This window comes from Bos indicus x Bos taurus, chromosome 4, assembly GCF_003369695.1.
Source record: "Bos indicus x Bos taurus breed Angus x Brahman F1 hybrid chromosome 4, Bos_hybrid_MaternalHap_v2.0, whole genome shotgun sequence".
In the NCBI taxonomy this organism is placed as follows: Eukaryota; Metazoa; Chordata; class Mammalia; order Artiodactyla; family Bovidae; genus Bos; species Bos indicus x Bos taurus.
Genome location: NC_040079.1, coordinates 20,540,305 through 20,560,521, shown reverse-complemented (window position 1 = coordinate 20,560,521; position 20,217 = coordinate 20,540,305). Strand labels below are relative to the sequence as shown.

At 36.8% G+C, this 20,217-nt stretch overlaps 1 protein-coding gene across 6 annotated transcripts in view; it reads right to left on the bottom strand.

The window, feature by feature from the left end:
* CNOT4 (CCR4-NOT transcription complex subunit 4) overlaps positions 1–20,217 on the bottom strand; it is a 152,501-nt gene that overhangs the window by 53,654 nt on the left and 78,630 nt on the right. For 3 of the 6 annotated variants that reach the window (XM_027538907.1, XM_027538909.1, XM_027538911.1), the window contains exons 3-7: positions 13,050–13,247; positions 4,722–4,808; positions 3,867–3,968; positions 3,000–3,125; positions 92–225 (exon numbers count right to left, since the gene is read on the bottom strand). In XM_027538907.1, coding sequence (XP_027394708.1) covers positions 92–225; positions 3,000–3,125; positions 3,867–3,968; positions 4,722–4,808; positions 13,050–13,247 — 647 coding nt within the window. The remainder of the gene's footprint in view (positions 1–91; positions 226–2,999; positions 3,126–3,866; positions 3,969–4,721; positions 4,809–13,049; positions 13,248–20,217) is intronic. The other 3 variants (XM_027538908.1, XM_027538910.1, XM_027538913.1) reach the window with 1 other exon arrangement.

Here is a 20,217-nt window from a genome sequence, read left to right as displayed (position 1 = left end):
AGGATCCTGCCTGAAAAAGATGCAGAATGAAAAGAAAAGAATGACAGACAAGAAGGTTAAGGTATTTGATTACACTAGTATCGGTACTTACGTATCATACCTCTGCAGTGGTGTCACTTTGTTCTTATTCTTATCAACTGAACCCGTAGACAGTTGAAGGAAATTGGGGTTTAATTTATATAATTCCTGAAGGAGTTTCTGTTCATATTCTTGGTGTTTACCCGCCTAGTGAAAGAAGAAATTAAAACTGCAGTGGGACTCACAAAGTGGCTGGTATAAAATGCTGATGTACTTTCTGAATTATTAAAGCTATCCTAAATAAAATACATAAGGATTTGTCACAGTGTCAGAGAAACCTGTGAGGAAGATGTCACAGGAACTTCTAGACCAATGAAAGTTTCAACAAAACTACAGGAGACATATTCCATTAATTAAGCACATCTTCAACCACTTTATGTGGAGAAAAAACATATTAATGGACAACATTTTTGCTAGCTTAAAAAACTAGAGGGGCCCTTTTAAATTTACTTCCCCATCTTTCCACAAAAGAATTAAGTTTTCTAACAGGTCATTACAGAATTTTCTGAAGATCACTGGAAAATCAATCTCTCTTTTTAGAAGAGATTAACACTAAAAGTAACTCAGAGATGAAGGATTTTACTATATTTTTCATTATCCTAAGACTAAGTAACACATTTACATAAAAATGAATATATTTAAACGTTGGACCAGAAGATGGCAATTTAGAGCCAGCCGCTTTGTTTTTGTAAATAAAGTTTGAAGGGAACAGTAATGCTCATTCATTTACATATTATCTATGACCTTGTTGGTGCTACAACAGCAAATTTGAGTAGTTGTTACAGAGACCATATGACCAGAAAAACTAAAACATTGACTAACTGTCCCTTTACAGAAAAAGTTTGCCAATCCCTGCCCTATACATGACAAAGAGAGCTCTGTATTTCTGGAGTTGGTAGCTGTCTATCAAAATGCAGTGTTACAAACATGATGGAAGAAATTAAACAACTGACTGTGCAACTAGTCACATGCAAAAATAAATTACAATGAAATTACACTGAATAACTTTCTATTCTTTGCATGTATATTATGACTGCAAGGACATTTTTACTTACCTTCAGGGTTGTTAATTATTTTTAAAGTGTGATCTAAAGAGATGTTATGGGAAAACCAAAACCAGAACAGATCAAAACAAAAACAAAGCAATAAAAACAAGGGCAGTATCATGTGATCCAGCACAACTGTCTCATATATATTGCACAATGCATTGTTCCCTGTTCTGAGAGGGCTCTTGCCTGTTCAACTATACAAATATTTCATATGGTACTGAATTTTGAGTTATGCAGTAACAAGGAAAGACCTAGTTTTTGCCATGATATAATTTGTTCGTTTCCTTTCTACACTGAAAAAATGTTTTAATGAAGAAACGCCTTTTCAAAGTAATTTTAAACTCAAAGAGAGAGATGAATACAGGTCAACAACATGAAATGAATTTTAAACTGTTAAGAAAAAACACAGTTTAGATGTGGATTTTACATCTTTAAAATAAAAAAAAGCCTTGAAAATTCTTTCTGCAAGCAATACTTCAGGAGATATTATGGCTTTCATTAGCCACAAAGAGCTCAAACTGGTATTCAAATGGTTTAACAGGGGCAGTTTACAGAGACAGGTTAAACAGCATTACAAATAAATTCCAATGGACTGCCCATCCATTTTCTTTTACTTTTTAATAATACTTAAGTGAGATCAACTGGGGCTTAGAAACTCCTTGACAGATATTTTATTGTAATAATACCCATAAGTAAAGCATAGTTCTCATTAGTCAAAATACAGCATGAAATGGCTCAACCTTAGATTTCATCCAAGAAAGTTTCATTCAAAAGAAGAAAAAAAGTCAAGAACCATTTACTGGATAAGCAAGAAACAAGTAAGTCATCTGTCCCCATTAAATATCACAGGGAACTTAGTTTTGGGGTTTGGTTTTTTTTTTAAGCTCTTTTTTTTTTTTGACATGGACCATTTTTAAAGTCCTTACTGAATTTGTTACAATATTTATTGTTTGGTTTTTTTCCCTGTGAGGCATGTGAGATCTTAGCTCCCCAACCAGGGATCGAACCTACAGCGCCTGTGTTGGAAGGTGAAGTCTTAACCACTGGACCACCTGGAAAGTCTCTTAACACTGCTTCTGGATCATAAAGACCATACATACTGTAAAGAAATTCCAATGTGTTTATTATAATGTGATTTAATCAGTAATAACTCCAAGTCAAAAGGGTAATATTTCATTCCATTTAACAATCTGCTCTGAAAGGAGCCCCTCCTAGACTGTCTCTAGTTTGACCTGGAGAATGAAAGGCAATAGTCAATGCTCCCCCACCTTCTAAAGGAGAAGTATTCCTGTAAAGTCCACAGCAACAATCTGAAGTCTTCACCTATAATGGGGAAGTGCAGCATTGTGCTTTGGCATATGCTCATTTAATATGCCGTATGGTCAATATTTTTACTTGTAAAGGCAAGTTTATACTACAAATTGAAAGAAGACAGGAGAACAGGAAATGTAAAAAAGAATACAGGATAATAAGCCTTCAATTCACCCTTTACAGGACACTGACTCAGTGGACACTTGCATGGGTAGAATCATTTTATAAAAACAATTAAGCTTTTCAGTGGCACTTAACAGAGTATTATTTTCTAGCACACTTGCAGAGATGGCAGAGGGGAACCTCATATTTACAATACTCCACTTAGCTTTAGTTTTGCCTACATTTTCAAAACTTAGGGGACCACAGATGCATTTTTTATTATAACAATGTCCTGCAGAACTGATATTCCATAGAACAACCACATATTTGGAAAAAGCTAATTTAAAGTAATAACAGTTTAATAAAAATAAAATTCTTAGTTTTTGCTTTTGCAATTTTAAGTTATATAGAAAAATACTTCCTTTGCTGCAAAGTTGATAATTCATATTACTTTACTACCTGCATTTCCTCTTTTGTGAAGCTGGCCGCCTCATCCCCCAGTTCATGTAGGTACATGCAGTCAGGCTTTGGACACTGCATATTCTTTAAGAAGTAACTGCAGTATTTTGTTGTACCTAGAGATGCCTGCAGGAAGAGGAGGGAAGAAGGAAAAAGACCCAAAACGTAAACTGACACCAGAATGAGAATTTCTGTATCTAGTGTTTTCAAATGAGGCAAAGACACAATAAAACAAAGTATGGCTGTGAATGCTAGAGAATTCAACTATTATTAGCAGAATTTATTAAATATGATGATCATTTGAAAGATTCAAAAAAAAACAAAAACAAAAAAACCCCTCCATCTATGGTTTCCAGAGCTTGAGCACCCAAATCCTTTCCCTAGAAATCAGGAGAGTAGGAAGGCAAAATCTGTTCAATGTTTTAAGCGGTTAGGCACATAAGACAAATTCCTTTTTCTAATTATGCCATCCTTCTTTCAACTTACTTGAAGCATTGCTTGGTGGGACCCTTCACTCAAGCCTGAACTTATCAATGTCCAAATATTTAAGGACAACAAATTGGAACCATCATCTATTTCGTAAAGAAGAATAAATCCATTTTCACAAAGGAAAATATGTGTAAATACAGGAGATTTTTTTCTTTAGGATTAATCCCCTAATAAGGTATGTGTTTACTTCTACCTGGTAGAACAGGACCCTAACAGGTAAGTGATAAGCAAATTAGCTGTCATAGGTTAGAATGGATACCTATGAAGCACTCTTTAAATAAGACTCCTTCATTAATATGTAACAGCTATGTTCATCTGTACTTACTACATGTTATCTCTTCCCCCTTAAAAAAAAAACAACCCAGAGGACCATATTACCTTAAGTGTTCTGCCATCCACCACCACATTGTTAACACACTGTATGGCTCTGAGAGCATCTTCCGACCGTATATAGGTTACATAAGCACTGGCACTTGGACCCTAAAGTGAAAAGCCACTGTTGTTAGAATCAAATTCAACAAAAACTCAAAAAAAAAAAAAATTAACTTGCAACCTGCCAAAGGAATTCTAAAGGCCTTTACTACCACTATCTTTAATAATAATGACAATGATTAGAAGTAGTAGTAGCTTATATTAAGCTATATACTAGCCCATCTTAAGATAATCATACTTAACGAATTTTATCTGATTTTAAGCAGACTAAAATATATATGAATGAAATATCTTTGGCTTGGTAATTTTCTTATAAAAGTCATCTGACAGGCTTGTCAACATTATAAAAAAAAACAAACTTTGAAAATTAGATTTGAAAAAATAAGATGTGAAGACAGTGTCAAACTATGTTCTCAGAACAAATGGAATCTTTAAGAGTACTGTAGCTGCTAATATCAGCATAACAAAAATGCTCTATTAAGTTCACAATATCTGAAAATATTAATTAGAAATCACTATATAATTTAACTGGTTGATTATAGACTCAATTCCCCCTCCCCTTCAAACCATCACTAAATCTCTGTTACTACTTCCCTCTTAATATTATCAATTCACTGTTAAGTTTTGAAAGGATCAAAGAAACACCAAAAAATCCCCCCACCCTACCAATAGAGGTCACTATATGGTGTAAATGCTTGACCATCAAGCTTTCTAATCACAGAAACCAAGTTTTCCTTCTGAACAGCCCAGGTCAAGCCCTGACCGTAGGGAGGAAAGGTAAAAATCCCTATAGTTAGTTACCTGTGAGCCTGCATATGATGTGCTATTATTGATGACAACTTTATGTATTTTACCAAACTTCCCAAAATATTCTGGTCGTTTTAAAACCTATAAAAGAAGAAGAAATAAGGTATAAACTTTCCCCACTTCATCAACTTTATCCTTATAATGGGGACATGCACCATGCCTCTTCAGTGAAAAGAAAATAATTGTTAAAGTTTTCCAATAAATGTGACTACTTACTGATTACAATTTGTGTGGTTAACTTAACTGCAGGAAATCATCAACAAAAATCTAAAAGCTATTCTTTACTGACCCACTGAATAGAAACTGAGACTAAGTCTCACATTACTACATTCTAACATGTACACCAATAATCTATGGGATCTTAATTTGACAGTATTCTTAAACACAGAGCAGATCAACTATCTTAACCACACTTTCATTAATAGATGATCCTTATAAGGTCTCAGAACAATGACCAAGATTATGTATTTTTTTAAATTTTCTATTAAATTTTAATTGCATAAGTAACATATATCTTTTAAAATAAAAACAATAACAGTTTTAAAATAATAGAACAGCAATTAGATGGACTCAGATATTTTCGTATCTTAAATGATGGTTAAACAAACTCAAAAACAGACACAAGTAGAGACAGTTTTACTCATAAATCTATTGTACATAAAATACTGTGTATTATATTAAAGCACTGTTTATAATCTACAAATTCCAAATATGGTAACAGAATGTTTTTCAAACTTTCATGCTTTATGATTTATTACTCAGTGTGTGTCAACAAATTTTCCTTATGTCAATTTCACCATTTTTCAATTGTCTTCTGTGTTTTTCTCTCTTTCCCTGATAAATAATGAATGAATTTTTCTCTATTACCTGGTTATTTCTTGGTGGTCATTTTCCCTCATACTTATGTCATCTCCTTTACTCTGTGATCACTACATGCATTCATTTAGCTTGTCCTGCAAACTAACTTAATCCTCTCCCCCAGGATTTGCAACTACCTCAAAATTAAACTGTTCTTTTCCAAAATTTACCTACAGACCTACGTAGTATTTATTTATAGGTTTAAAATTCAACATTCAAAAAATGAGTATCATGACATCCGGTCCCATCACTTCATGGCGAATAGGAAAAGTGGAAACAATGTCAGATTTTAATTTCTCAGGCTAGAAAATCACTGCAGATGCTGACTGTGGCCATGAAATTAAAAGATACTTGCTCCTTGGAAGAAAAGCTATGACAAATCTAGACAGCTAATTAAAAAGCAGAGACATCATTTTACCAACAAAGGTCCATATAGTCAAAACTGTGGTTTTTCCAGTAGTCATGTACGGATATGAGAGCTGGACCATAAAGAAGGCTGAGTGCCAAAGACTTAATGCTTTCGAAGTTGTGGTGCTAGAGAAGACTCTTGAGTGTCTTGGACTGCAAGAAGATCAAACAGTCAATCTAAAGGAAACCAACTATGAATATTCATTAGACAGACTGATGCTGAAGCCAAAGCTCCAATATTCTGGTCACTTGATGCGAAGAGCCAGCTCATTTGAAAAGATTCTGATGTTGGGAGATACTGAAGGGAGGTGGAGAAGGGGGCAACAGAAGATGAGATGGTTGGATGACATCGCTGACACAATAGACATGAGTTTGAGCAAACCCCAAGAGATAGTGAAGGACAGGAAAGCCTGGCGTGCTGCAGTCTATGGGGTTGCAAAGAGTTGGACACAACTTAACGACTAAACAACAACCTATAGACCCACTATTCCTACAATCTTTCCAAATAGCAAGCTATATCTCAACTGAAGCTTTCTGCACGTATCTGTTCAAGTGTGTGCAAAGTATCTTCTCCAAATACTCTTATTTGGTAATTCTCGCATACTTAACATCTTAGCTAATATACTCTACATCTGACAGAACCAAAGTTTTGTGAAACAGTCTGCGGCTGGGGTGTCATGAATTCTTAACAGTTTTCAACTTGATTAATATAATTTTTTTAACTTACTTTATTTTAGGTTTTTATAAGTATAGGGTTATTATGTTTTCTGCAGCCAATATTAATGGATTAGAAGGTGCAGTGACTACACTGACTTTCAATCTTTTTTCCACCCAAATCTTCTGAAGGATATGACATTTAGAGTGCTCTTGGGTTGTTCAAAGAGTCTTAGGATAGAGGTTATGGGAAGAGTATGTATCTTGAAAAACTTTCTGGCCAGTGGAGAACAGAACTGCATTCAATATTCCAGCTGGATGTGTACCAATTCAGCAAAAGGCCTCAGTCAAAAGACTTGCTTCAAGGGACTCAGCCTGGTCAAAGGTTGTGCTGCATCAGCATCTCATATCACATCCAAGTTTATGGAAGTACTTCTCAATGAAGGCAGCATCAGGGGATGCTGGAACGTAATGTCAAAGCAACTGGGAGACACTACTGGCGCTCAGTGGGTGAGAGCCAGGGACAGCTTATAGCACTCAGGCTAGCCCTGCACCACAAAGAACCATCCTACACAACTTTTGAATGTTCTACAAGACATTCATCTAGCCAAGATGCTTGTTTATAATTAAGTGAATCTAGAAACAAATCATAAACATAAAGCACTTTCCCACAGTTTCAACACATGTTGGATTTAAAAGCAAACACTATGTAATTAAGGGACAACTGCAAATGCTTTGTTTGAAATTTTACTAAGAGTTCTTCAGAAAAATCACACACATCATTAACTCTTCATGGCACCCGTGCTGTCAGCACATACATCTGTAACAATCTGCACTTTTAGTTGTCATATTCACAGTGATTCTACAAGCAGATGCAAGCTCCTATTTCATAACGTACTGGGAAAAAAAGTACTTTACAAACTTATATACACACACAAACCATTTGAGGATCCAGCTGAAATACTTATTTCAGCCCCTGAGAGTTTACACCGTAAGCTCCCAGGTGATACTAATGCTAGTAGCCCAGAGGCCACACCCTGAGTAGCAGTACCAAGTATTTACATGTAGAAACAGCCTTCTTATACTTTAATTTCTCCCGCATTTTTTCAAATTATGTATCTACCTAGACAAATTATATTATCAAGAAGTCATTTCATGAAACTCAAAGGGTGTTACAAAATACTATTTTTAAAAAAAAACGTGGATACTGGGTCTGAAAAGGTTAAAGACTGACTTATGGAAATAAATTCTGGCCAATAATTGAGCAATACTTTCATAAAAAACATTAAGACTTGTATATAATTACAGTGAGCGGCCAGAATAGTATTTCCAAAGCACAAATCTCTCCATGTCATTCTGTTCTTAAGATTAGTCCATAGCTTCCCATTGTCTTTAAGATACAATGCAAACTCGTTAGCATGTTTTAAAAGCCCTTCGTTATCCCTTACCACTTACCTCCTCAGCCTCATCTCTCACCATTTCACTCAATTTTCCAGCCAAACAAATCATTTGAAGACCAAGCTTTTTTTTTTTTTAATCCAGAAGCACTTGTATAATCCCTATGCCTGAATTGGAAAAGACTCTTGAGAGTCCCCTGGACTGCAAGGAGATCCAACCAGTCCATTCTAAAGGAGATCAGCCCTGGGTGTTCTTTGGAAGGAATGATGCTAAAGCTGAAACTCCAGTTCTTTGGCCACCTCATGCGAAGAGTTGACTCATTGGAAAAGACTCTGATGCTGGGAGAGATTGGGGGCAGGAGGAGAAGGGGACGACAGAGGATGAGATGGCTGGATGGCATCACTGACTCGATGGACGTGAGTTTGAGTGAACGCTGGGAGATGGTGATGGACAGGGAGGCCTGGTGTGCTGCGATTCATGGGGTCGAAAAGAGTCAGACACGACTGATCAACTGAACTGACTGAAGCATTTTATACCAAAGATAGCTAGGAAGTACATACCTTCCCCGCCGCCCCCACAGTCAGGTGCCATCTCTTGTGCCTCCACAACACACAGCACTTCTAACAGTATATAGCTGCTTTTATAAATAAACAGGGGCAACCTTTTATTGGTTTATGTTCAGTGTCTCAGACAGTGCCTGGCACAGTGCAGGTACTCAATAGATGCTTATGGAATAATTAAACTCTGTTAGCATCGGAGAAGGAAATGGCAACCCACTCCAGTATTCTTGCCTGGAGAATCCTAGGGACGGCGGAGCCTGGTGGGCTGCCATTTATGGGGTCTCACAGAGTCGGACACGACTGAAGTGACTTAGCAGCAGCAGCACTGAACACGGAGAAGGCAATAGCACCCCACTCCAGTACTCTTTTGCCTGGAAAATCCCATGGACGGAGGAGTTTGGCAGGCTTCAGTCCATGGGGTTGCTAAGAGTCAGCCACGACTGAGCGACCTCACTTTCACTTTTCACTTTCTGCATTGGAGAAGGAAATGGCAGCCCACTCCAGCGTTCTTGCCCAGAGAATCCCAGGGATGGGGAAGCCTGGTGGGCTGCCATCTATGGGGTCGAGCAGAGTACGACACGACTGAAGCAACTTAGCAGCAGCAGCATTGAACAAAAAGAATACTACATGTGTAAAACACTGGTGGGCCTTACTGTATTAGGAAATGATCTATGGGTGGTAAAAACAGCCCGCCCAGGCAAGGGAAACTCAAGTAATTTCAATGTTCTATATTAAGTTGCACAATCGAGGTTCTATCTAAACATAAGTCAACTAGCAAAACAGTAAATAAAAAAAGTAAAGAGTATGGGTAGTAGGCAGAACACCCTGCATATAACCACATTACCTATATATTCAAAGTCCTATATTTACTTCACAGTGAGTCAACTTGAGTACTAACTACTATATAAAAGGTTATATGATAGAATTATAAATGCCCAATGACATACCTAATGTGTAAAATGTCTTCCTATACTTTGGGAACACAAATGTTCATGGACATGTCATAGAAAATAAAAAATGTAGTGACAGATGGAAAGATGAATAGACAAATGTGTGGATGAAGGAACCATATACACCACTGGTGTAAAATACATTGGAATAGGAGTTCTAAGACCAGGGAGGTGGGGTGCGGGGTGAGGGAATGAGGGTGGTTTCTAGTCCTGGGTCTGCTATGAAACAGCTAAGTGATCCTAGGCAAGTCACTCAACTTCTCTATGCCTCAGTTTCCCATTTGTAAAAGAAAATGGTTATGTTTTTAAAGTCTTTCAGTTCCTCAAACAAGCAGCTCTTTCATGCCACCATACACCTGGGACACTTCTGCCCTTATTTGCTACCCAGCTAATCCCTAGTCATTTTTAATCATCCTTTCCTCAGGGAGGCTTTTCGTGGATCTCCGCACTAGCTAAATTACCTATGTTTATATGTTCTCAAAAAGCCCTGTATCTCCCTATTTATAAATACTCAGCACACTTACAAGTACTTAATTCTGTCTTCTCCACTGTCTATAAGCTTTTAAGGGTAGAGACTGTGTCTGGCCTGCTAAACCATTTCATCTCCAACATCAAAGTACCTAACAGACTGTAAGTATTCAAGAGCTAATTTACAGAACAAATGAATAAGGTTCTGACAAATTGAAATTTTTAGGATTTAGGAGATGTTTACTCTAAGCATTATCTCTAACTACCACATCTTCTAAGATAGGTTTTTTTCCTATTAAGTGATAAATGGATACATTTGACCATCAATCTTGGTATGAAGTTGTCAGATATACAAAAATTATTTTCAAAATAAGCTTTAAATTTTCCTAAATATTCCTATTCTGCTAATCAGAATTCAGCCAAATATCAAATTGTTCAGCATCCAAAAATAAGTAAATGAAAGGGATCTTCTTTGACTAAAAGTTACCCTAACAATTTGAAACTTGGTGATTTCTAATGAAGTGTTCCAATCTGAAAGAGTCAGGCAGTTACATTTAAAAGAAATTTTAAGGTATTATTTAGAAGTAGTAGGCTTTAATAACTAAAACACTAACCTTTGGTTTTCTTAGGGTTTCAAGAGAAACAAATGAGAGAAACTAATGTTTAAGAAAATTCACTGTCCTCTTACCAAGCAACAGTGCTTTCAAAAGTATAAAACCAAGACAGTGATTTTTTAGGTATATTTACATTCATGGTAAAGTATTCTCTTCCATGAGTCATTCCCTAGATTCATTTCTTTCTGTGTAATAGTTCTTCAGATTAATCTTGCTGACATTGTGTCATTTGAAATGAATATAAATCTCTGTACATAAGTAAAAACAAACTACAGATCTAAGTCACATCTCTAAGAAGAAGCAGAAACCTGTAAACCAAACATCAGACTGAGGCTATGGCTTCATTTTTATCCAGCATCTGGGTGCTGCTCGGTAAGCCTCCAGTACCACAAGCAACTGGATTTTGTATTAATAAAACCAAGCACATCCATATCCAAGAGTTGTTAAATCAAAATTAAAGTTCCATTAATTTACTGGCATAGCAGGGAGTTCCTTGGTGGCCTAGTGGTTAGGATTGCACACTTTCACTGCCATGGCCTAGGTTCAACCCCCAGTCAAGGGAACTGAGATCCCACAAGGTACATGAACGCCAACACTCAAAAATTCTTTTTTACTGGAGTAGCAGCTTCAGAAAAGCAAACACAGATTCTAATCAATAAGATTAGCAGGAATAAACGCTGCTAAGTCATTTCAGTCGTGTCCGACTCTGTGCGACCCCATAGACGGCAGCCCACCAGGCTCCCCCGTCCCTGGGATTCTCCAGGCAAGAACACTGGAGTGGGTTGCCATTTCCTTCTCCAACGCATGAAAGTGAAAAGTGAAAGGGAAGTCGCTGAGTCGTGTCCGACTCCTAGTGACCCCATGGACTGCAGCCCTCTAGGCTCCTCCGTCCATGGGATTTTCCAGGCAAGAGTACTGGAGTGGGGTGCCAAGGAATAAATAGAGGTAGGTAAATTAAAAACTTGCTTAGGCAAGAAATGTTCTCTGGTTGGAAAAAAGTATTGTTTAAAGAGGGAGACAGAAGCACTGATACAAAGTTGTGGCAGTGTTCAAGAGTGAAACGGGATTCTGCCTGTCTGGGGAGTTAAATGCTATATGATTTAGGAAAAAGGGAGAACTGGCTGCTGAGGTTAAATCACAGGCCTAAAATGAGCTCCTTCCTTATCATTTATTATAGATATGAACTCCAGGTCCACCCCTTTGGCTTTGGAAAACCTCGTCTCTTGAAGATCGTTGTAGTCCACTAGTGCCAGCATCGTGGACCTAGACCCTAGTGATTCGTGAGCTGCCTCCACAATTACTACCCATGACAGAGACTTCTTAGTAAGGTCGCCCTGATGTTCTCCTCTACAGATCTTGAAGCCCTTCACAGCCTCAATACATAGTTAACTAATCAGCAATAAATATTTCTTATTCTTTCTAAACTGATTTTTACAAAATCAATTTTTAGACGCCTTATTATTTCCTCCTCCTGGGGCCGTTAGCCCTCTTAGACCAGTTCAAAGATTGCCGCCTCCCTAAGCATATTCACTATAATCCTTCCTCTGATTGCTGCCATCCTGAGCATTACTATAAACCCTTCTCAAGGAGGACTTCCGACAGATCCCTCAAATCCAGCTCTCTCCAACTTAAGTGAACATTCTGGCTCCCATTCAGTTTTTATTTGCCTTCCCAACAATCTAGTCAGCATCTCCTCATGTATCAGGAACTAAACATTAGCAGACACGTATGCAAGGGCATTAAGGAAAGTAATGAGTTCAACATTACTCTAATAAGCCTGGTGGAGGAAGGAGAGAAGAGTTATGTAATAAATAAACAAAAGGGTTAAGACCTCCCCTGCTTTCAATGAATCACAAAGAACCTCAACCACTGTTTCCCTCTGAATTCTCTCTCCTTCCCCAAAGTTGGCTTAAAATGAATGAATAAAGAACGATGACACAGTAGAGTAACAATTCTATCACTGTTTTATAATCAAGGTTCACCACTTCAGTGTGATTTTTAAAAAAATACAGATCTCTGGTGGGTTCATGAAAGTACATCTCCACTGTTGATCCTTAATACAGCTACAGAAAAGAGGAAAGAAACAGAGTAGTCCTGTCACATGAGCCTTAAGAGCACAACAGAGACACTATCCAACTTCCACAGACTATGAGCACTGAAGGGGACGTCAGAGATCTAATTCAACTGCCCAGTTTCACAACTGAAGAAAATGAGCCAAGAAAGATTAAGACACTGGCCTAAGATCACAACTGGTCACTGGTTTCTTAGTGATTATTAAAAAATTATTTCCCATTATCTTCTAAGTTTTAGAATTTTCAGGTAAATCCTGCCATCGGGCAGGGCCAGCTATTATTTCCAAATAAACAAAAAGAAAAAATGCCAAGTTGAGGAAGAAAAGAGAAGACAACTTACCTCTGGGTCTGCTAGGCGCTGAGACAGACCTACAACAAAGACGAGGTTTTTTTGTACAACACGTACACTAGCCAAATGTTTGCGATTTTCTGATATTTTCTGTTTTCTCTCATTTTGTTTCTGTTTTTTCTCATTCTTTATCCTTTGCAGTTCTTCCTGGGAGAGTGGTTTATAAACTGCTGGGTCTTCTGGATATGGCTTCAGGCATAAAACAAACACAGAGTTAGCATTAAATGAACAGAAAACTATGAATAAATAATTTTCAAATGCTGGATGACGTGTATGCACTTATTTGCTACATCTCCCTTTTTCTGAATCTTCTAATCTTCTAAACTTTTTATTTAATAAAAGTTAAATGTTACATAAGAGTGTTTTTAAATACTTTTTAAACCACTTTTAGTGCTGAAACTTAAAATATCACCAAAGATTCTAAAATTTTAAAAACCAACCTGGTATTACCAACAATGCCTAGTACACAGTTTACAGAAAAATTAAGCTTTTAAGGTACTATGTAAGGGGCAAAGAGTACAAAATATCATCTAAATATGGATTTATTGTATTACAATCAAGAAATATTTAATGAAAACGTACTATGTGTTTGAAGATTAATGAAGTACTTATTCTTTAATAGGTAGACATTTCCTGTCAAAGGAGATGGGCAAATAAACAATACACAGATACTATGGCTCAGGAGTTTGAACTTAGCTTCAGCACTTATTATCCACATGGCTTTAGACAAGTCAATAGAACTCTATGTCTCCATATCCATGTAAGTAAAATGAAAATCATCTTAAAGGCTGGTGTAAAAATAACACTCGTAAAGCAATCATTGTAACTGGCCCACAGTAATCCCTCAATAAATACCAGCAATTACACCACTGTAATGTTCTTCTCTCTCATCATTACAATTTTGTTTTCATTCCTCCTGCTAATGCCAAGACTACCAACAGCCTGAATGAGAGCTGCAAACTGGCTTTGAATCTTGGATTTTTCTTTACTGAGAGACCTTGGCTAAGTTATGTAATTTGTCTGCCTCGGTCTTCCATAAAATGGGAATCATAGTACTTTATTCAGAGGGTTTCTGTGAGAATTTTAAAAAGGCAACACACTTATAAAATGATTAAAACTATGTCCTGCACAGAAGCATTCAATAAACCAGTTATTATTTCAGCTGGCCTTCTATATCTGCAGGTTCCACATCCTCAGATTCAACCAAATGAAATTATTTGGGGGGAAAAAATTCTAGAAAAATAGTTCCAAAAACCAAAATTTGAATTTGTCATGCACCTAGCAACTATTTACATAGCATTTACATTGTATTTACAACTATTTATACATCATTTACATTAGATATTGGAGACTATACATAATCTAGAGATGATTTAAATTACATGGGTGGATGTGTGTAAGTTACACACAAACACTATGCTATTTTATATGAGGGACCTGACCATCCACGGATTTTGGTATCTGTGCAAGTGGCATAGAGGGGGCTGTTCCTAGAAAAAAATCCCTAGAAAAAAAAATTAAAAAAAAAAAACTTCTTAATCTTAACATATTTGTGAATCTGCATCTCTGTTGTTAGGAAGAATTAAATAAATTGTTTCAGATAATAGAAATCTGGTAATTTAACCTAAACACAAATGAAAAATATACAAAATTTTATTAGTCTCAACCTGTCTACAGGTTTCATAAAAAGCTGGTAAAGCACACATTCTATGATGGTTCCTCCTCCACACACACCACCATTAAATACCTACTCTACAAATCCGATAGAAAATTAATCATATGATACAATAAGATGAGGAAAGAAGCTAGATTAAAGATGGGAGATGAAAACACATAACTTGAACAGCTGCAGAAAAACACTATGACTCACAAAACTAGTAACCTTAGTACTAAAAATGAATATAAAGAAAAATACATCTGGTCTACTTTTTGACTGAAACAGATAATGTTAAACCTAATATTCTAGGAATACAGGATCAAATAAAAAGCTATAAGCAAAAAATTTTTCTTTAAAATTTTCTACTCCATGTTACAAACTAATGCTTCTGGAGAAGCATTTTAAATGAGCAAAATATTTTTAGTAGTGTTAATTTGTCAATAGATTGCCAAACTACTAATTAAGATGGTTTATAGTCTTTAATATAATCACTTAATTCCTTTCATATGTGTAGTTATGTTTCCACTTTTATTCCCAATTTACATGTATATTTAGATGTGTCTTCCGTTTTATTTTCTGATCAGACTTACCAGGACTTTGATTATTTTATTGGTTGTTTTAAGAACCAGCTCCAACTTTTATGGAAATACAGCTTTCCTATTTCATTAAATTCTACTTAATCCCTACTTTCTACTATCATAATGTTTATTCTTTTCCTAGTTTCTTAACCCAGAAATAAGTTCATTTATTTTTGCTCTTCATTTTCTAATAAATGAATTTACAGCTTCATCTTTTCCTCTTGCTAAAGACAATGAAAAATACTGGGTAAAACTTTTCAAACCAACATCTTAAAAACAATAATGATCTGCAGCGGTGAAGTCCCAAGCAAATTTCTGGATAAAAGTCAAAACCCAAAGAGATAAGTGGAAAGGCTGAGTAACAACCAATGGGACAGAGGGACAAATGAGGGAAGAAGCACAGCATTCAAAGTCCAAAACCAGTCTAAGGTGAAGAGTTCTGGGGAGATCACTCCCATGATAAGATGAGACCAGTTCACCCCTAAAGGGCTCATATTCTCTTAGGGTTAAGTACAGACTTACAGAAAGGTCAGAACAAGATAAGAAAAAAGGAAAAGAGTGAAGGAAAAAACCATCCTAGAGAAGGTGAAACCAGCCCCAGGGAAGATGTGCACCTGAGAGAACAAAAGATTAAGGCATCCCTAATGGCAACGTTCACAGGTTCCCGCAGAAGGCAAACCAAAGCCTATCTACAGGACGGCAAATTTATCCTGGGCCTCAGAGAACTGCACAAATGACTCAGTGACAACCATGAAGCCCATCAGACAACAAATCACAGAAAGAAATAACACGAACAACAACCAGCATAAACATCCCTCACAGACTTCAGCAACTGGAATTATTGGACAGATTTTAAAACAAGGATGATTATCAGTTTAAACAAATATATGACAAACTTGAAAATATCTGCAGGGTATAAAAATCTTTTTTAAAAAATCAAGTAGCAAAAAAGAACATACATTACTTTCAGAAATGGAAAACAAAATTTTAAAATTCAGTAGACTAGAACTTATACACTACTTAACTTACATGCTGAGTACATTATGCAAAATGCCAGACTGGATGACTTCAAGCTGGAATCAAGAATGCAGGGGGAAATACCAACAACCTCAGATATGCAGATGACACCACCTCATGGCAGAAAGCAAAGAGGAACTAAAGAGTCTCTTGATGAAAGTGAAAGAGAAAACCAAAAAAGCTGGCTTAAAACTCAACATTCAAAAAACGAAGATCATGGCATCAGATTCCAGAACTTCACAGCAAATAGATGGGGAAACAATGGAAACAATGACAGACTTTATTTTCCTGGGCTCCAAAATCACTGCAGATGGGGACTGCAGCCATGAAATTAAAAGACACTTGCTTTCTTGAAAGAAAAGCTATGACCAACCTAGACAGCATATTAAAAAGCAGAGACATTACTTTGCCAACAAAGGTCCATCTAGTCAAAGCTATGGTTTTTCCAGTAGTCATATATGGATATGAGAGTTGGACTATAAAGAAAGCTGAGCACTGAAAAATTGATGCTTTTGAACTGTGGTGTTGGAGAAGACTCTTGAGAGTCCCTTAGACTGCAAGGAGATCAAAGCAGTCAATCCTAAAGGAAATCAGTCCTGAATATTCATTGGAAGGACTGATGCTGAAGCTGAACCTCCAATACTTTGGCCACCTGATGCGAAGAGCTGATTCATTTGAAAAGACCCTGATGCTGGGAAAGATTGAAGGCAGGTGGGGAAGGTGACAACAGAGGATGAGATGGTTGGATGGCATCACCGACTCGATGGACATGAGTTTGAGCAAGCTCTGGGAGTTGGTTATGGACAGGGAAACCTGGCGTGCTGCAGCCCATGAGGTCACAAAGAGTCAGATACGACTGAGTGACTGAACTGCACTGAGACTAGACCTAAAAAAATTAATTGATTAGAAGGAATCATCTATAATGCATTAAAGGAAGAAAAAGAAACAAAAAAGAGATTAAAAGACATGGCAGATAGTGAGAAGAACTGGAAAATATTTAATCAGAGTCCCAGAAAGAGAGGAAAGAGAAAAACGGCAACAGCTGACTAGATAACAGCTTAATTTTTTCCCGAACTAATGAAACTCTAGATTTGATGATTTTGAATTGTGGGGCTGGAGAAGACTCTTGACAGTCCCATGGACAGCAAAGAGATCAAACCAGTTAATCCTAAAGGAAATCAACCCTAACTATGCATTGAAAGGACTGATGCTGAAGCTCCAATACCTTGGCCACCTGATGCAAAGAGCCGACTCATTGGAAAAGACCCTGATGCTGGGAAAGACTGAAGGCAGAAGAGGGCAAGAGAGGATAAGATGGTTGGATGGCATCACCAACTCACTAGACATGAGTTTGAGCAAACTCCAGGAGGTAGTGAAGGACAGGAATGCCTGGCCTGCTGTAGTCCATGGGGTCTCAAAGAGTCACACCCAACTTAGCGATTGAACAGCAACAATGAAATTCACCAAATCCACAGATTCAAAAAGCCCTACAAACCTCAAGCAAAATAAATAGAAATACACAAGTGAGTTCTACATTTTAGAACTGATCGATAGTCAATTTTTGTGCCCGATACACTGTATTTTAAAGTTTTGTACAAATTTATTTGTACAAAGTTGTATGTGTGCACAAACACACATACTTGCTAACTGTGTTAATCAAATTTTTCATTCCTTCTGTGTACTTCATGTGCATATGTGTTAATAAGTCCCTTTAGTCGTGTCTGACTCTGTGTGACATAGTTCTAAACTACAGAAGTTAGAAGCCCCTCGATTATGAAAGTGGGTGCAGTTTCTCCTGGTATTTACATCAGCTCAATATACTTCAGAGCTCTACTATGTGAATAAAAGTTTTGTGACTCTAGGGGATCTTTAATCAGTAAGAAAAATATCCTCTTTAACTACTTTCAAAATGTGTCGATCTTGAATCTGATTATGACTAAATAATATCAGTACAATTATACTTTCTTTCCTATGGTTTCCATTTGCCCACTCTTTTCCCCTCCTAGTTTAATGATCTATTTCTTACGTGTTCCTAGCTCTACAAGGTTTATCAGGAAATAGAGCAGTCCCCTATATGCTTCCCCCTCAACAGCTGCCTCTCCCTAAAAATAATCTGTTTATTCTTTCACATGATTCTTTTGTCATTTACTATCACATCATTAAATAACATGCTTGTACTGCTACTTCTTGATTTTTTCAGTATTAAATATTATTATATTAGGCAAAATCAAGATTTAGCTTTCTTTCAGCCAGCCTAACAACATATTCCAAGCCCACTTTCTAACCTTCCATTCTAATTTCGTTAGGCCAATAGTCATAATTACATTATTACAAAGTTCAAATATTATTTTTACACCTTTACCTCCAGCTATGGCAGATTAGATGGTTAAGAGACTAGGGATACCAGCATAAACAACTAGAAAACTAGACAAAATGTATGCAATAACTGTTTTCAGACATTGAACAACAGGGAATGAACAGCAAGCAGATCTATGACCTCTGAGAGAAAAGAAATAAGGCAGATAAAAACCATGAGTGTCCCAGTTTTCTGCTCTTCTGGCACTTACTGGACCCTGGCACTGGTTCTAACAGTCACATTGAGCAGAAGGGACAGTGTTCAAAATTTGAAGAGGCTGAAGCAACTGAAATTTACAGGGCAAAAATACCACAAAGAGTGAACTAATACAAAAAGAGTTCCAGAAATCGATATGGAAGAATCCTGTGGTATCCAGTTTTCATAATAGCCCTCCTGATAGAGTGTCAACACTGAATCTGGGAAGGAAATCAAAAAGAATTAAAACCAGTCACATGTACACTCTTTCAGAATACAGATGAGGAGGAAACACTTCCTGAAGCAAGTATTTCTTTGGTACCAAATCTAAAAACAATACAAAAGAAAGCCACAGATAAATACTTCTCATAGCACAGATACAAAACTCTTTATGAAAATATTAGCAAATTGAAAATAAAAAGGATAATACATCATGACACATAAATCAAACAAGATTTACCCTTGGAAGGGAAGGTTGATTTTTTTAAAAAAATCAATCAACCTAAATCACTGTTTCTACAGAACAAAGGAGATAACACACGATCACCTCGACAGAAGCAGAAAAGGCACTGACAAAATGCAACACCCACTCATGATTAAAAACTTTCAGTAACCAAAGAATAAAAGCAAATGTCCTCAACCAGATACAGACCATCTACAAAAAAATGGTGACATACTTAATAATGAAATACCCCATGCCTTCCCACTAAGATGGGAAACAAACAAGGATATGTGCTTGTAACACTTTCATCCAAGAATATAGTGTAGAGCTTTGTTGTTCAGTCGCTAAGTCATGTCCAACTTACCCAAGTGCAATATGGCAAGAAAATAATTTTTAAAAAATAAAGACTGAGAAGAAATAAAACTGTCTTAATTCACAGAAGGTGTAATCATCTATTTAGAAAATCCTAACAAATCTACTTAACAAAAATCAATTATTCTACCTATAAAAATGAACAATTAGAAAATGAAATCTTAAAAGGCATATCATGTGCCACAGCTCAAAAAACATAAAATAGTCATAGGCAAATATAACAAAACATGCTGCACTACTCTGTACACTGCAACTACAGAACAGTGTTTCTGAAATGTAGAAAAATAAACCTTATTCATGAACTACATGCTGCTGCTGCTGCTGCTAAATCGCTTTAGTCGTGTCTGACTCTGTGCAACCCCACCAGGCTCCCCTGTCCCTGGGATTCTCCAGGCAAGAACACTGGAGTGGGTTGCCATTTCCTTCTCCAATGCATGAAAGTGAAAAGTGAAAGTGAAGTCACTCAGTCATGTCCGACTCTTCACGATCCCATGGACTGCAGCCTACCAGGCTCCTCCGTCCATGGGATTTTTCTCCACATG